This window comes from Alligator sinensis, unplaced genomic scaffold (genome assembly GCF_000455745.1).
Source record: "Alligator sinensis unplaced genomic scaffold, ASM45574v1 scaffold992_1, whole genome shotgun sequence".
Classification (NCBI taxonomy): Eukaryota; Metazoa; Chordata; order Crocodylia; family Alligatoridae; genus Alligator; species Alligator sinensis.
The window spans coordinates 953,495-972,240 of NW_005842422.1; the positions used below are offsets into that span (position 1 = coordinate 953,495).

An 18,746-nucleotide genomic window follows, 5' to 3' on the forward strand; every position below is an offset into this window, starting at 1 on the left:
TGCTGAGGGTGAGGGGAGTTTTGCCATCGTCTTCATTAAGAGCAGAGGTAGGTCAAAGCTGAGTACTTTTTAAAAATCCTGACTACCTCTTCCAATGGAAAAGCATCCTCTACAAATGTGGCATTTGCATTTACTGTCCTTGTTTTGGAACGTGGTAATGTGGTATTATTTCTAGGTGTTTTTCAATACTAAGCTGTATTTCATAGCTCTTTTTTTAATTCAGTAAGGGAAAAGCAGACCCATCCTGCTCAGTACAACAATAATGATAATGAATAATTAATAGTCTAAATATCCTGTGTCTGTTGCATTTCAGGAGTCAATCAAGCAAGACTACTGCAGAATATTGACACCTTGGTAATAAATAATGGTTACTGGCACAAGGGGTCTCCTCTAAGTGCACAGGAAGTAGCTGCACTGCTTCATCAACATCTATTTACTTAATAGCATGATGCCCCTGTATTGCAGACAAGGATGGCTGTCTCCATTTGGCGAGCACATTGGAAGATTCAGTTACAAGCTCAAGGATGTGCTGGAACTCTAGGAATGCCAGGGAACCAGAACCCAGTGCCCCATCTCTTATTTTTGTGTTTTTGCCATAGAGCTAACACAGAACTCGGTCTTCCAGCATTAAATATCCTGAGCCAAATATTCCATGCATACTGCTTTTCTTGTAACAGCCAGCTCCTGCCTCTGTCTGGAAACTGGGGTGGATGTCTGTGCTGCCTATCAGGCTGTCGGCTGCCCAGTCCACGCGCTCCCTGTGCTGAGTGTCCTGAGGCAGTCTGGCAGCGTGTGCAGTGCATTGGCTCAGCTGTGCGACTGAGTTTCTAACACACTCGGGGACTGCTCAGCTGTCAGAGCCTGTCCTGCTCCTCTCTGTGCTCAGGCCAGTTGCAAGCAATGTGAGTGCCTACACTCCTGTTTCTGGCCCACCCTATCTACTGAACTGTACCCAGCAGGTGGCTGGTTTAAAAAAAAAATGTCCACCTGCTTCTCTCACCTCCCTTTCAGTGAATTCAAAAGGAGAGTGAGGGTGGAGAAAGGAGAAGCCAGCCACATTCTTCTTCCCCAAGCTCCCCTGAGCCCTACAGCTGTTCATTTCTGGTCCTTTGGCAGGCAGCATCCGATTGCTCGGAGGGGTACTCTGGCTTCTCCTCTTTCCTTCCTTGACCTCTGGCTCATTGACGCAGTCTGTACTCTCAGACATAGTTCCCTTCCAAATGCAGGCCCCTGAAGACCTGCAATTCTGTTTGTGATCTGACAAGTATTGTCAGTTTTCATCAAACCTGTTAGGCTTAGAATAAGCCAGATACAGTTAAATACCAAATACAGACATCAGTGTCTGACCCTATGGTCTTTGCTCAGGTACAACCTCCATTCATAGAGCTTTGCTGGGAGGAAGACTGCACCACTGGCCCATAGACTTTACAGATGGTGCTAAATCCTTTGTGCAAATCTTTGCACTGAGCAACATGGGTGCAGCTGTCTTGTACCTACCTGGCCAGGTGTGCTGTTGTGCTTTATCAAGCCATACTGTATTTGTTATCAAGGAAGCTTGGTGTATGTGCCCACAATGATAATACATTGGCAAAACTCCAAAAATTTAATTGACAGTGGAGTGAATAGATGTATGGACATTTGAGGTCTGCAAAAAGCCTGCTGAAGCTCATAAGAAGTCTGCTGATGTGAACAGTAGTTGGATCTGGCACCAAGTGAAAATCTTTCTCTTTTTTAATATTCTTTGATTTTTTTTTCCAGCTTCTTTCACTGAAATTTGGACTAAGGCCAGATTTTCAAAAGATTCTTGCTCTCATTTAGGCATCTAAAATGATGCAGACTTTCACACATGCTCAGGACCCAGGAGCTCCTATTATGGCCTTGGGAAAGAGCAGGATTTGCCACATGAACAGAATGTATTCTCAGCAAGTAGGCTGAAATTCACTGATGTGGTTGTAAAACTGTGGTGAGGCCAGGAAATGACCTTTAATGTGTAGCTTCTGCCATGGATGTATTTACTAAGATGTAGGATCTGCAATCCACTGTCTCTTATGAAATTGAATTGGAAATTTCATTTTTGTGTAAATATAGAGCACATACATGGAGTAGCCCATGCCAAAGACATGAGAAAAATGCAAATGGTGCATGGGACTCTATAGTGCACATGGTTTCCTTGTAGTGCAGGACCTTATCCCTTGTTATTTAAGGTAGAGTTTCCAAATTACTAAGTGCAGCATTCTCTTCTCAGTTTGGCTGATGTTTACCTTTGTCTTTCTTTTGTATCTGAGAAAAGAATTGGGACCATCATGCTTTGCCAAAGCACTTCTGATACCTGAACACCTTACACTTATGTCCTTTTAAAAAGAAAAGACAAGGTATGTATTGCGTTTCTAAATGAGTGCTATAGGCTTCGGTCCTCTATTTTTTCTCAGGGCAGTATAATCTTTGCCAGATGGGCCTGCCATAATATGTCCACCCCAACTCTAGAAATGAACAGTCTGTCTCACTGTCCTCTCAGGTTTTGGTCTTTGCAGAGGCTGGCAAGATACATGCTAATTAGTACAAATAAAACATTGTGTTTTTGTTTTCGTGAAGTGGACACATCTCCAGTTGAAACTGGAGGACTGACACCACCAAAAACTTTCACATAAACCATGGAACAGCCATCAGATGGTTATGACCAAGGCCCCTCTCCTTCAGTGGTTTCACATATGAAACTTCACTGGAAGCACTGGATTTTTACAAGATTTAGAATGACAAGACTATGGCTTCCAGGACTTGGTTGCTTCCATCCCAAGCTGTTTTTGAACCAGGGACTCTGAATATTTAAAGCTTAAGCACATTAACAGAATAATACAATTCATATAAAATAAAAAATCTGAAAAAAAATACTTCCACATCTTTCCAACTCCCGCATTTTAAATGACAGTAACACCGCCTTTTAATAAGTGTCCTGAGCAAAGAAGCTTTTGAACGCAAGACATTTGGTATCAAGTCTGACCTGATGAAGCATGTTTTGCATCTGAAAGTTTGTCCAATGTGCATTACTGCAGAGTAGACTAATTCGCTCTGCAGTACAGCATCACCATCTATGCATGTGCTGGTATTAGGGAACAGTAAATTAATTAACTCTGCTTTAAGATAAGACTGTCGGACACAATACTATCTTATGGTGGAGTACTTACATGTGCTGAAATGCACATGTAGACAGTGACCAGGGCTGGCTGGGGCATGAGGGTGCTAAAATGCAAGGGTTGCCTGCCATCTAGCCCCTCACTTTAGCACACTCATGCCCCAACCAGGCCTTTTACCACCCGACGCTGCCACCTGGAACTTGGGGCTGACCCCCTGGGCACCCTGCCAGCCCAGGGTTGCTCCACCCCAGCTCAAAGTGCCGCAGTCCTGGGCACGTGTAGATGCTGTGCTAGGGAGCAGTTGATTCTGGCACAAACTGTCAGTTTATTGCTCTGCCTTTAATCGTATGTGTAGATGCACCCAATTAGTCCAATAAAAGATATCACCCCAAGAAATCCTAGCCTCTTGCATAATTTCTGGACTGTCATGGCTACAATATCACACTACGGTACCTGATCAAAGAGAATCTGAGTTTATGTTAATCTTTAAACATGTGAGTAATCCAGTTGCAGTTAAGGAAATTATTTATGTGTTTCAAGTGAATGACATGTTCTGATGTTTTCTTGTCAAAGGTCAAAATGATGTTTTCTGATTAGAAAGCCAGAACCTGTGATTTTAAAACTGCTGCACCCTAATTCCATTCTTAGACACATCATTGTAAATCTGGTTTTACTGCAGGAAAAACCAGTGCAACTGAGAGTAGAATTTGGATCCCTGGTGGATTTCATAGAGTTACATTACCCTCCATCTTCTGTAACAGGGTTTTTATTAGGGTCTCATTCAAAGCCCAGTGAAATCAGCATAACAACCACCATTGGAATTTGCATAGCATTCTAGGAATGAAGTGTATTACTATATAATTGCTGAGTTATTGTCATTATTTCTCTTAATTGCCCAAGAAGGATAAGGAACTAGGAAAGACAATGCAATGATTACTCAAACCACATCAATCATTTTGAAAACACAGAGAACCTGCTTTGTACCGTGTGCAGTCACTCAAACTTGTACAGAGCAGATGCAAAATGCAGCCATTCTGATTAGGTTGTGTTTTACACATACTTTGCACAGATGCAGAGGTTGAGACAAGGTTTCAAAACAGTGGTAGTATCAGGCCCAGAAAGTGTATCCAGCTGGAGAATCACAATGATGGCAGATGCTTTCCGTTTGTTTCCGTAGGTATGTTGAGAACCGAATATATGCCAGATCACGAGCCAGTATTGTAGTACACATAAAAATCCACTTAGATAAAGAATTTCACTTCAATCATTATGGCTTATAGACTTGCTTCTAAATAAATTAGTGCAGACAATTATGTATCAGGACAGACTGACATTGCCAGCAGTTTATAAAGACACTAAGGAGAAGTGTCAATACCCTAAAGGTAAAAGTGTGGTCAGAGATGCATTTCCTAATTGTGCATTCTAATACAACTCAGCTCTTCTTTGAGTTAGCAATAGTCCTAATAATACTGCAGTGTTTCTGAACATCTGATCAAAGGGATTAGTTGGTTCTTTTACTATGGGGATTTACCCAAATGTCCTCAGGTAGGCTAAATTTGTGTATCTTGATTGAAGCCTGTGGGGCCAGTCTTTGGCTGGCGTAATTCAACTTCAGTGCAGTTAAGCCAGTGGCATACCGTGGGTCTCTGGCACCGGGGGGCAATGCTTGTATTTGCAACGTGCCACCCCCTCCCCTACCCCCCTGCAGCCAATTGCCAAGCAGGGGGGGCGCGGAGGAGGGGGATCCCCCGGCAGCTGATCACCGAGCCCAAAAATGCCAGCGGCAAAACCGAAAGTGCCACCAGGGACAAAGTACCCCATGGAGGGCTCAGCTGGTGCCCCCCGTCAGGCTGGTGCCCAGGACCCCCACCGCCCACATAGGTACACCACTGAGTTACACTGATTTATACATGCTGAGAATTTGGCCCCATGTTCTTACCACTGCCAACAAAGTTATCCCAGTTTTGGTAGATACCTGTTTCTAAAAAGCCATGTAAACTAATGTTAGTTCTCTTTTAACCAGTGGCTAGATCCAAAGCTTAATCATGTCAAAGGGACTTTTGCAATCGACTTCAAAAGGCTTGGAATCAGACCCTAGGGGCTCAAATAGAAGTGACAATTTTTGCCTAATCTGGCCACAGAAAGCAGTCCCTAGCCATGACCAAATACAAGTTCAGAGCTGCAGATTGCTTCAAAAATGGTGGATTGGGTGAAAATCTGCATGAGGATTCAGATGAAGACATTTCAAAACAGTTTCTTCCGTAACTTATGTTTGTGATCCTCCCAGTCTGTTGCTGCTTTCAGAATGGGAAGGGAGAAAGGGAGCTGGGTGAGTTTGATCTGGGGGGCTCTTCAGCCTGTGCTGGGGGTGGGTGGGACGGGTGCATTTAATTCACCCATCCCACCCTCCAGTGTTGGCTAAGGAACCCCTAAAACAAGCTCCCTCTGCTCCCTTTGCCCTCCTCCCATTCTGAAAACAGCATGGGCTGGGAGGGAGCTGGCAGAGAGGAGAGCCCATTGCTAGAGGAAACTGGCTACAGGCTGGCAGGTAGCAGCTAGATTCCCCTCCCCTCTGGAGCCAACAGTGAACTTCTGTTTGGTCTGGGGGATCGTTGCAACTCAGAATGCTTCCTGCAAAGCCTTCTTGGGTATAGCGGGGAGCTGCACTTCTGTCTGCACCCTAGGTTTCCTGAAACAAATACATCTGTGTGCAGCATTCAGGCCAAAGGGCATATTTCTCCATTATAGATGAAGACATGTTTCTGGATAGGAAAGTCAGTGAAAATGTGAACCTTCATTTATTGTCCATCTTGAAATGGCACCATAAGTTTATAAAATAAAATCTGTATAACTTATTTTCAGTTCTAAAATATTAGTTAACTTAAATGTAAAATCATGTCTGATGAGATGAGAAAATAGGCCCCCATTTGGCTTTGAGTTTACAAAGGAGTTGTTTTGTCTGTACATCCCATTGAGTGCTCTCTTGTTGAGATCCCTGCAGTACTGATCTTGCTGGGGGGAGGCTTTTTTTTTTTTTCCTTTCTAGCTCATGTCTAGAAACAGTCTTTTTTTAATGATAATTGATTTTTTTTTTAAAGGCTATTCTAGTTGCTTGTAGGGATCATGGTAGAAACATTGCTTACCCCTATTGTGTTGTTCTGTATTGAAAATGAGCTCACGGGTGAAAAGTTTGAACTGCAAACAAACTCTATATGATGGTGGTTTAGTCTGAGTCCTTTAGCCCTAGATCATGCTCACCTTTTGGTGCGCACAGTTCACGGTGGTACCATAATAAATGTAAATTTGTAATATGTTATAGCAGCAGTTGAGAGTCTTAGATTTTATACTTGTAATCCCTGATAATCATAGATGTAATTGTACATTTTATTGATATAGTAAGTGTCACAGACTGCTATCCTAGTCTTTTACTTGATAATGTACTCTGTCAGTGTGTAGCTTTACTGCCTAGGAGCAGACCAAGGAAGAAAGTGGGATTTATCAGGTCAGTCACAGTTCTTCTCTGGTTCCCCTGTAGCTCCACAGGGGAAGTAATCTGTTCCTGGCAAAGCAGCATTATAAATGTGGACCAGAAAAAGACTCTTCCATTCTATGTCGTCTCAGTGGAGATGCGTGATAGAGGCAGAACCAAAACAGAACCCTTTCCTGGACTATCCATTTCCAGCCCATCTGCACAGGTAGTGCACAACACTCCAAGAGGCAATTTTATCCCCTGCACTGTGACCTGCACTGCTGGTAGCCAATGCAAATGTATGTCTTCCACCTCCTACAGTGTCAAGGGCATATCTCAACCTTATGTTTCTAGAATACCCCTGAGCATTGCTTAGATAGCAGAGAATTTCGGACAAGAGCTGTCTTTTTATTCTGACTGTGTAGCCCAAGCACAGTGAAACCAAAACAATGATTAGGGCCTGATCATTAATCAGATTAAATAATCTCTATGACCATGTTAGACATGGATATTTTGCATGGGAGCAAACAGGATGCAAATGAAATACAAACAGTATAAAGGAATAGCTTCTTATGGACAAACCAGTTGTGAAGACTGCCGAATCCAGCCCCTCCTCTCCCTCCGCCCCCCCCCCCCCAAAAAAAAAAACAACCCCAAACAAAACCGTAAGGAGAAGGATTTTAATTCAGCCTCACATTCATGGATATGGAAACCCATGAGAACGTAGAATCCTGCAAATAACATAGCTAATTTTACAGGCTAATTTACTTTGTCCTAATATGGGTGCAAGTATAAACAGTGACAGTTTACTGTGGAGCCAATTAGTCAACTCTGCAATAAAGTGCATGTGTAGATGAACCCAGCATTCAATACACAGGTCACTGGATCAGAGCTGAGGAGACACGAGTCTGACAGGGCACCTACACACGTTCCCAACACCTACTCCGATGCATGTTAATTAGCATGCATAGGAGCAGACTCAATTAATTAAATCTGCTGGAGCATGCTAATTAGCATGCTCCAGTAGCCTCAGTGTCATATGTATTCAGCATCCCTGTGCTTCAAAATGGTGGTGGGGGGCACTTTAACTAACTAAAGTTTGTGGAATGAGCTTTAATTAAAGCACCCCTGCTGCCAATTTGAAGCATGGGATGCTGAATATGTGAGACACTGTGTGCACTTTAACTAGAGTGGCTCCTGAGTGTCATTCCCCCCTCCCTCCCCTGGGGCACATGTAAAGACACCCGTATTGACCAGATGTGTCTTTACATGTGCCTCCATTACCTCTCCTACCTCTGGTCTTTCTCTGTTTAGACTTGTACATTTTGGGACAGGTGCTATCTCTTATTCTTAATTTGTACAAATAACTTTGAGATTGGTTTCAGCAGAGTAGAAGGGTCAGAGGGAAGCTCAGAGGGTGTCCAGGATAGTGTTAAACAAGAAGAAAGCTAAGCAGTGCTTGTCAATGGCATGTTAAATGATCATGGGGAGCAATGAGAGGTGGCAGAGGCAAGTCAGTTAAGTCTGTGTTGTTTGAGGGTGGGGAAGAAACAATTAGGCTTGTGTTATGGGGGAACAAACCAGAAGTGCTACAGGGATGACAAAAGTAGGAGAATTACAGCTCTTCTTTTTAATGGGCACTGGACATCAGATTTCAACCTTCTCTCTACTGAACACAGAGGCAAACTTCCATCAATTTCAACTACAGTAGGAAGATGTCTACGAACTACAAGGATGGTGCTTGTGCTAACTTATAAATGTGCACCTTGAGGCCACTTCCTGCTGCATCTTTTCTTGACATGCCTACTGATGTCAGTGTGAATGAAGCAGGAGACCCTATCTCTGGGTCTAATGCGCCCTGCAGTGGGAAGCCTGCTGGTACTGATGACTCTTAGTATAAATGCCATTAGTCCATGAACATATCTGGAATGGGCTCCCAAGGGAGGTGGTGCTCTCCCCTACCCTGGGGGTCTTCAAGAGGAGGTTAGATAAGCATCTAGCTGGGGTCATCTGAACCCAGCCCTCTTTCCTGCCTATGCAGGGGGTCGGACTCGATGATCTATTGAGGTCCCTTCCGACCCTAGCATCTATGACTCTATGAATATCCTAGCAGCCTGAATTGAAATATTGTGGCAGGGCAGTAGAATCCAAGTATTTTACTGCCTGATGGCTGATTGGTGACCAATGCGAGCTGAGTTTGGTGGTGTCAGACTTGTAAAACCCTCCACCCTATCAGTTTGATTTGATGATTGACTCCCAGGTGAGGAATGAGCCATATAAGCAGGATAGACTAACCAAGCTTGCACTGCTGCTCCCACCATTGTGGAGCAGCAGGGGACTCCTGTCTCCAGAGCTGTCAGTCTGTCACCTGTCATAAGCCCTAAAATCTACATTAAATGTTTTAAAGAGAAGTGAATCTGGATTTCTAGAGCATCCAAGTGACTGGTGCTCTGCTGCTGCTTCAGATGGGAGGATAGGTTAATAGAGAGCTACTCTCTCCATTGCAGTATTCTGATATTGCTAGAGTGTTAGGCTAGCAGGAAGCTGCAGAAACCCAGTATTGAATCAGGTCCTTAATGGCTGATTTTAGGTTGCATTGATGTTTCCAGTTAACCTACTATTTAAAATATGAGCAGAATATCACTATTTGCCACTGGTCACAGCAGTTACTCTGCAGTTCAGTTGAATCTTTACATTGCTTGACTGACTATGTCAACTGAGGTACTGCATCTCAAATGGACTTAATTCCTAGGAATACTGTGAAAGTAATTGACAGGCCATGGGAAATCGGTTTGGACGGAGTGACCAATACCTATTCAATGTGATAAATTCAATGTGATAAATACCTATTCAATACGATAAATAAAGCATGGCAATATCTATCCAATATGATAAATTGGCAATGTAGGTCGTGCATTTACTTGCCAACAATTGGCTATGCTAAGTTTCATGTTTTGTCCAATACCTTTATCTACAAAGGAAGCAAGGATAAATTGCAAGTCCTTACCTCTTCAACAAGCTGCAGCATACGGCGGGTGCTTTCCAGTGACTGGAAAAAATCAGGGAAAAGAAAGTTAGATCTGGTAAACACAGTTTCTATTACTAGCATATAGGCTTGTACCGATGGAGTTACTACCCTGAGAGAAGGAACATTCTTTTGAGTGTTTTCATACCTTTCCTCAGATACAGGCCCTCTACAATGTTTGTGATATCTCCAACCCACTTTAAGGATTTCAGCTTAAGTATTGCCCCATCGCATCACTTTGCTAGTTGTTACTGCCTTTGATTTTTTTTAAAGAATTTGTATTCAGAGTTTGCAGTAAACTTGATCATGTTGTGCAGAAAAAGTGCTTTGGAAAGCAGCTATTCCACTTTAAAAATAGCTTCTGTGGTTTCCAACTAAAATTTCCAACCAAAATACCTGAATTGGTGGTTTATGCTTGCTCTTAAATTGGGCAAATTAGAAGAGTCTCTGGAGAAATTAAACTGCAGCTTTTCTTCCTGAGATCATTCAAACTGATATTGATCCTAATACCTGAGACAAATTTGTGTGAAGAAGATGAGTAAAGGGTAAAGACTTGCATAGATATTTTTTTTCTCAGATTTTAACACTATCAGATAGCTTAAATGGCTCCTGGACATACTTGGCTGGAGGGTAAATACTGGTCTCCACTTCAGCTGCAACTCCTTGCTTGAAACCAAACAGGAGGTTAATATTTTCTTCCAACTTATCCCATGTTTTTAATCTTATATCTGTAGACCCCAGAGCCTAAGGGGATGGCTGACACCAGTGAAATCTGGAGTAACTCACTGACAAACTCACTTGTGTCACTGGTGTGGGGAAGAAGAGAATTTCACTCAGTCAAAAAATACACCAGTATAAAGCTAGCATAAAGCAGAAACAGACTTTCAAGTACATCACAGAGGCTTATGCCCATTTCTGGATGTAGGTTGCCCATCAGAAAAAAGCTCTAAATTTCTCACCCCCATCAGCCATTGGTCTCACCTCATCAGCCAGCTGGTCGGCACGCCGTTGCATTTCTTCCAACTCATTGCGCATGTCAGCATCTTCGGCCATTTTAGCTGTGGGTGTGTTAGTGGTGTTAGTGGAGTCTTTGGATCGAGGTTTTCTGTTTGTTCTGTCTATGAGCCTGGAATACAGCAAGCAGGGAAAGAAACCATGAGGTTAATCTCATTCTGCTTGGCAGGTTTGTGCATACAAATCAGCCCCCCCTGCCCCCTCCCCCAAATGCTTTTATTGTATCAGTGCTCTTTCCACAAAATCTTTCAGCATGCTTAGAATTTTTTTTACAAACTACAGAACACTCATGGGTGTTTCAAGGTGATTTTCTATTTCTGGGCTATTAGTCACTTTCCTGAATATGAACAGGAATGTGTCTGTGCTGCAGACACCAAGGAAAAAATAATTTCTTTCTGTTTTCTGAGCACAACATTTCTGCTGGCACTAAGCACCAAACATGTTTCAAATAGAAAATTCAAAAGGGCTAACATTCAATTAGAAGTAGCAGGCTTGAGCACTGTGTGTACTTCGGCAAGGTTGAAAGCAGTCACCCATAGGGTTTTGACCCATATTATCTTGCAAAGTGTATTTCTTTCCACGTAGGACATGGAGGCCTGCATGACCCAGAGGGCCACTTCCATAGTGAATAAAAATGCGCATAGCTGCCAAACAGCTGAAAACAATTTAGCCCTTTTGTTTCTTCAGTTTAGGATCTCTTTGAGAAACTTTAATTTAGACTCAGAGATGTTGAAAGGCAATGATAAAGCTTCCTAAATGGGGTAAACCTGTATGGCAGGGGGTAGAATTTATGAGGTAACACAATAGTCTGCAAACTTTTCAGGTTGTGGTCCGAAATTACTCGGTTAAGGTTAGAGGTGGGCGAGTCATGGGACCCTGCCAATGCCACTGTTTGTTTCTGCTGAAACATCAGAGAAGGCTGTGCACTGGATCTGGCCTGTAGACTGTAGGCTGCCAACCCCTAAGCTAATGGTTTTTTCTATAGTCCTTCCTTAAGTACTTCTAATTCCAGAGTAACTCCATTAGGCAAACCTTTGCCTAAGATCAGGATGTGGCACATTGATTCTTTTTTTAAGAAGGTTTTACTTTTTGTTATAAACTCAAAGGATGCCAGCTAGCTGTGATTGCCGAGCATGACTTGTTTAAGAAAGGTGAGCCTTCCTACTGCCTGTCAAGCCTTTGTAACAAGAACACTGGCTTAGTTCTCTGCTAGATTCAAACATGACATGTCGCAAATTAATGCTCACTGAGGGTTGGATTTATTTGTCACAGGAAGAACTAATCCAGCTGCAAGGGGAGGGTGAAGACACACAGAGGACTGAGAATAGCAGCCATTAACCACCTGCCATGTTACTCGATTACCACAGCAGGGCAGAACAAAAATCCTTCCATTCACTGAAGCTGCTCCAAGCAAGAAAGCAAAGCTGAGGAGGCCAATTTCTGTCTCGGCTTTACAACCTGTGCAGGCCTAATGAAACAAAAATACAAGCAGGACAGAACTTGGCCCCAGGAATTTGACAGCCCATAATATCTGTCTGTAAAAACAAAGCCTCTGTATATTTATGCAAGGATAACCCTACCTCTAGCAGTGCTCTGACTGAAGATAGGAGCACAGAGTGAGGAAGGGCTGTAGGCAAGGACTGTAAGGGCCAAATCCTAAACTCAAAGGACAGTCTGCAGCATGCACAAGGGAGCGCTCACAGGAGAGGAGGGGGGAAGGGCCATCAGTTGTAGGCTAGCACAGGCTGAAAGCCTGGGACATCTCTTTAAGGTCCTGGGGAAAAGAAAGAGGGTTTGCCTGCAAGATCAATATAGATATGGATATTAGGGCTGTGCAAAACAGCACAGTTTCATTTCAACTTCTGTTTCGCCACTTTGACAGGACAGTGTCTCATTTCAAGTTTTGTTTCATTTTGAAACTCCTGTTCTGTTTCATTTAGTCAAACTCTTTTACTGTTTTTGATGCTGTTTTGATGTTTCGCCCATAGGCTATAATGGGGAAGTACAAAACTGCCTATAACTTTGTGATTTCATGCCTGATTTGGATGAAACTTGTAGGGATGGTAGAACCTTCTGAGGCTGTGAAGCCTGCCAGGTTTCAAACACACAAGTACAGGGGTTTATGGGAAACTGCACCACAAATTCTTGAACATAAAACTTGTGTCACGTGTGTGTGTGTGTGTGTGTGTGTGTGTGTGTGTTAAGGCACAGTGGGGTGAAAACTGCAGGCATGCTAGCTCCTGCCAAGGCCACAAAGCCTGCCGGGTTTCAAGGAGATAGGTGCAAGGGTTTCTGGGAAACTGCATCTCAAGCTGCTGACAAGTAAAACTCATGACGTGTGTGTGTGTGTGTTAAGGCATGCCCTCACTGGCATTGGGGCCTCTACATGACACGGTAGTGTGCCTCAGTGAGATCTCCTCCTCCCCTACAGCCTCAGGCCAGACCACCACTTTAAATAACAACAGGCAATACTAATAATAACTTAGTGAGCAGCACAGTAGCACCAGCACCATCTCAGGCAGCCAAACTGTAACAGAGCATTTCTTCTCCTTCAGGAGCTTCTTCAGTGTGTGTGTTAAGGTGTGCCCTCACTGCGTCCCTCCCCTTTCTTCCCCCTCCCTCTCCTTACTTTCTGTTTCCCTGCAGGCAAACCCAGCTTGAGCTTTGAAACTCGAAACGTTTCAAAAGTTTTGAAATGTTTTGAGGCTGTTTCAAAGCCCTTCGTTTTGTTTCGATTTCGCTGTTTCGAGCTCAAAACAAGTCAAAACAGCACCGAAACAAAACAGCCGGCAAAATTTTGCACAGCCGTAATGGATATGCCATGTAACGATCCATCCATGCTCAGAAAGATTGATCCCTTCCACTCCGCATAGAAACCCTTTGTAGTAACCTCCTGCCATCTCCCCCATTTCTATTATCCAGAGAATGGAATGCTTAATATTTACTATACAAACAGGTATATTTGAATTGGCATTTATTGGAAGGAACTCTGCACAACAGTATGGATAATAACATGCTTGTTTACTTGGCTAGCATATGTCTGCTAATTAAAACTGAACAAAAGGCAGGTTGCTAAACAATGATACAACTGTTGGCTCCCATTTTATCAGAATAAGATAAACCAATCAAACAACAGTGTCTAAACAGCAATCAACCATTGTTTTGTATCAAGCAAAATGCTGGCTTGGATTATGCATCCTTTTATGTAATATTTCATATTGTTATAGACAATCCTTTTCTTTTTTTTCCTTATTCTTTCATGGGAGTTCTTCTTCAGTGGGCCAACCTTTCTTTTCCATTGCCTTCCAGGGATCAGAGAGTCAAGGACATTTGCTGAATCAAGGCCTATTTTCTTATAAAATATAAATAAGAAAACCAGACAGTTGCTGTGTTTCCTCTGAGGCTTTTGCAAAGAATTGCCGTGCTGGTTATTTTGGGGAAAATGCATGACCTTCATGCTTTTACATTAGCTATGCCCTCGCTTGTGGTTGTTCTTGCTCTTTCAAGTTCAAGCAGGAAGAAATCTATCTTAAAGAGCCAGCCCCCAAGTTTGGCTCAGCTTCATGGTAGAATCATCAAGTGCATCTCAGTATCTCCATTTGAAGGGTGTTTACTTCTTCTGATGGGTCACATCATAATTAGAAGTTCCAACATCACTGGGACCAATGTCTGGATGGGAAGTGCTGCCTGATGTTTTTGTTGTTTGCACAGTTCATTAGAACCCCCCACAAGGAATTCATCTGTGGGCCCTGCTGATGCAAATACAAGGCTTAATTTCATGGTGAATGTTCAGTGTGGCATCAAATGTATTTGGGCTTCTCAGTGTCAACAGTAAACAGGTTTCACACAAGATAGGGCACTCCAGAGATTAGGAGATCCCCATGGATGACACACCAGGGATCTTTCTACTCTGAAGTAAGAACATTCTCAGAGTGAGCAGCGCATGGTGATTCCATTGTGCTGTAGGAGGTAGTATAGAGCCTGACAATGCTAATTCCCCTCATGGTAGAAACACCATGACGAATTTTCATTGCCTTGGATGGGCCAGGCCTATCTCTGTGGCCCAGAATGCAACTCCCTGCATAATCATTCCTGAATGTGGAGTGTGCAACATGGGAGTGTGGAAAGGGCAGTCTAGTCCAGGAAGGATTTTTCCCCCCATTGAAAGTGTCATTGGAATTGACCCAGTTTGATTTAACAGAAATTGTATTTTCAAATGGAATACTCTTTTGCCCCAAATTTTTCAGTTAACTTGACATGGCAAAATGCAATACCATGGACATAATTGGGAATTGCCTTCTTTACTTCTTTCTTGGTTCTCACTTACATGGACGTTGGATCGGGCCCTGAATCGCATATAACAATTAAAATCATAAAAAAGAAAACATTTCTAGAATTTTCCTTGTTATAGAGGACTTCAAATACGATTTCTCCTGTTCATCCCCCTGTGGATTGAAAACTGCTCCCCATTTTGTGGGTCTTAGTAACAAAGAACACAATGGGGGAACTTTGGGAAGCAATGGTTCCTGCATACAAGGTGCCCCCACCTTTTTTGTGCTTTTTTGTCTGGGCTATCATATAGTTGAAAAAAAAAGATCATTCAACACTTGGAGCCCATTTTTTGGCTGGTATAAATAGAAACCTCCAACTTTGCAAGAACTATGTCACTAGCTTTTAGGACCTGAGCATCCAGCCTATTGATTCAGAATTTAAAAAAACTAACTTCTTCGTGCAACCAGGTGAAGTAATGGAAGAGCTGTCCCTCTGGACTAAGGACAAGGCAGCCTCCATTCATATTACTTTCAGTACATATTCTGTCCTGAACTGTTCTTCACAGATGGTCAGCAGCAGACTTGATGCCCATCAAGCCTAGAACATCCCTGTCTAACGATGAGTGGGCATTCATGTCCTGTAATGCTTGCTCAGCAGAGGACACAAATCTCTTCAGAGTATTTGCTTACAGTAGGATTTATCTCTGGAAAACTCTTCACTGATGCTAAAAAATAGCCCTGTTTAGGTAAGAGCTCAGCTTGATGGCTTCTATGAATCCCACTCTCCCCAATGCATTCTATAGGGAATCTGCACCCCTAACTGAGGGCTCTGTATTTCATTAGGCAACAAGACACTAAAAATTAGGGGTTGTAACACTTAAGTCCTTTTAATGATCTGTTACTTGCTGCTTAAAATACTACTAGCTGTATTCCTGCCTATGCTTGTGCTTTTGAAGTTGCGACAAGTGAATATTAGGGGAGGGGAGAAATGAGGTTAGTTTAGATGCATCCATTCATATGATTATAAGTTGGTGAAGAATAAGTCAGCCCCTGCTTTTTGCCTCCTAGGTGAAGGGATAGGTTATTATTTCAACAGAAACTGCTACATGAATGAAGTGATGCAAAGTTATACTGGACCCAGTGTTAAGCCTCTGAGCATGCCCAGTAGAAACTAAGGGGTGACAGAAGCCTGAGCAGATTGAAATAGAGTTGAACGCTTGTTCAATTAATACAAAATACTGGTGTCTGTCTGTTTCCTTATCTCCATAGTTACTAACCATTCCACAGATAAATTAGTTAACAAGTAGATCTCTTTCCAGTCCATATAACTCTTGATCTTACTGCTACACTTTATGATGATCATGAATCAGTGATAGGTCTGGCTGGTGAAAGGAAGGTGCAAGAATGGAGCCCTTGTAATCTGCCCTTAGATGCATAATTTCTAAGTAATTAAGGCCACCATGTTCACATTTAGCGATAGACGCTTCTCATTTGACATCAACTTAAAAAATGTCGGAGGTTGTTGCTGGAGAAGTGTTTTGTGCTAAACAGCTAGACTTGACAAGCCTATTAAAATTATTTGCTATTCATAAAGCACCTAGAATGGCTCAAGAAGCAGAAAAGCATTCTTCCAGGCAAGTCATTTTGCATCCAGTTTTAGTCAGAAAAGTGCCCTAGAGCAGTGCTGATTCAACTCTATTTAATAGAAAGCCACACATGCAAATCAATAGAAGTTGCTTGTTTGCCCACAATACAGTAAACTCCTTAAGCGCTGAAGATGTCTGGATACAGGCTGAAATTGTGCAGATTTTACAGTTTATACTGGTTGTTGCTAGAGATGGGGATTTCTCACTTAGGAACCCAGTAGTCATTGAAATTCATTAGTTGTTGGGTGCTTAACTCATTTAAGAACCTTTGGATGCCCTAATCTAAATTAAAAGAACTCCAGTGGGTGCATCTACATGAGATGCTAACAATGCAGTAGACTTCATTCTACTGTGCATTAGTCCAGCATGAAAAAACTGTGCTAATGCACAGTGGAACTAGTCTACTGAACATTAACAACACTTAAAAAGCACGCGCCTGTGCTAATGTGTAGTAGCGCTGATTATGGCACATTAAGTTAGTGCCTGTGTGATTACAAGTACTAAACAATGCGCTGTTATAATGGCATATTAATGAGCATGTAGATGAGCCCACTGACTACAGTGAATTTAAACCAATGTCACTGTGAACAGAATTTATAAATTATACTGACATAGATACAGAAGCATGGTAGGAATTAAAGAGTTAAAGAAAGTCTATAAAAGAAATGGGCTGAGGAGAACGTAGGGTATCCTCCAGTTTGAACACTGAGCACTTGTACATGTGACAGAGGTTTAGTCCTCAGGGTTTTATTCTATTCCCCTAAATTGAAACAATTCATCATTTCAGTATTTCTGTCACATTATGGCAAGGGACCCTATCTTTTAATCGGAGCCAGAGCCTGCCCAAGGCTGGGGGAGCAGGGGGAGTTGCTACCAGTAGGCTGAGTGGCCCCTGAGCTGTGGGGGGGCCTGGTCCTTCCCTCCATGGTGCTGCCCCAGCTTGGAGGCAGCACCTGGCTCGATCCAACTCTTCCCTGACCTCAAGCTGCGATAGCACCCAGCCCAATAGCAGCCCTCCCAGGCAGCCCCAGGGGGTACCATCACTGCAGAGGGAAGGACTGGGGCCCCCTGCAGCTCAGGGGCCACTCAACGTGCTGGCAGCACAACCCTGGCCATGGGAGAGATGGGCAGGCTCCACCAAAAAAAAAACCAAGAAAAAAAGGATTGGGTCTCTCACTGCTTCTGTCTTCAGCAGACTCCTGCAGCTGGCAGGATGCCTGGGCCACCCAGGAATTGGCTGGCTTGCTCCTGGGACAGCACGTGAAAGCAGCAGGAGGGCAGCTGGGTTTGCTGGTGGCTAGGAAGGCAGCGGGGATGGTGCACAGGGCGCTGGAAGCCCAGGCAGTTTGCTAGCTGGCTGGGTGCTGCCCTGGCTTAGAGGCACCTGATCCAATGCTTCCCTGAGCCTGAAAGCAGAAGCAGCAAGGGGCCCGATTTCTATTTTTCTGCAGAGCCTGGCTGCTTCTCCCATGGCTGGGGGGCATTGTTACAATTTGCAACATTTCCAACTGAACTCCATTGGGATGTAGTTTAGTTTGTAACCGTGCAAACTCATTTGCACGTGTACAGTATGATGCTATTAAGCCACACAGTGACATGTTTGTCACGTGTACATGGTCATGGCATCATGTGTACAAGCACCCTGGCTCTCTTATTTTGCAGCTTTATTACAGTTCTGCTCCGCTGCAATATAGAATCTCATAGCTAGAATGTAATATCTATGTGGAAGTTATTTTAAAGCTCTAAGTCAACCCTTTATCTATCCCCGCAGAGACAGAACCACAAAGAATGACCTTTGGAAGGAAATATTAGCTTTGCTGAGATATAAACACTTCAACACAATAGGTATAGGAAAATGGAAATGCTGCAATTTACCAAGGCAAAGTCAACACTGTGATAAAGTGTTCCTTTTTAAGCATTCTCGCTGTTATTAAAGGGCATATCTATTTTTCCCATGGATATTTCTAGCCAGAGGATGATGGCATTGACATATTCCACTCAAAGAATATAAAAAATAAGAGAGCTCCAATAACTGTACTTTTCTTTTGTAAATTCCAAAGAGCCTTGAAAAGATGGGTAAGCATTATTATCCCTATATGAAACCCTGTGAGAGAGAGAGCTGGGTGCCTGATCATGTGAAGTGTTAGGAAGGATATGGCATCATTTCCAATTATAAATTCTTGAGTTCAA

At 43.0% G+C, this 18,746-nt stretch overlaps 1 protein-coding gene across 1 annotated transcript in view; it reads right to left on the reverse strand.

The window, feature by feature from the left end:
* Positions 1-18,746, reverse strand: part of SNAP25 (synaptosome associated protein 25) — a 95,310-nt gene that overhangs the window by 27,831 nt on the left and 48,733 nt on the right. Inside the window, exons 2-3 of the mRNA XM_006030115.3 lie at positions 10,607-10,751; positions 9,608-9,649 (exon numbers count right to left, since the gene is read on the reverse strand). Coding sequence (XP_006030177.1) covers positions 9,608-9,649; positions 10,607-10,678 — 114 coding nt within the window. The 5' untranslated portion in view covers positions 10,679-10,751. The remainder of the gene's footprint in view (positions 1-9,607; positions 9,650-10,606; positions 10,752-18,746) is intronic.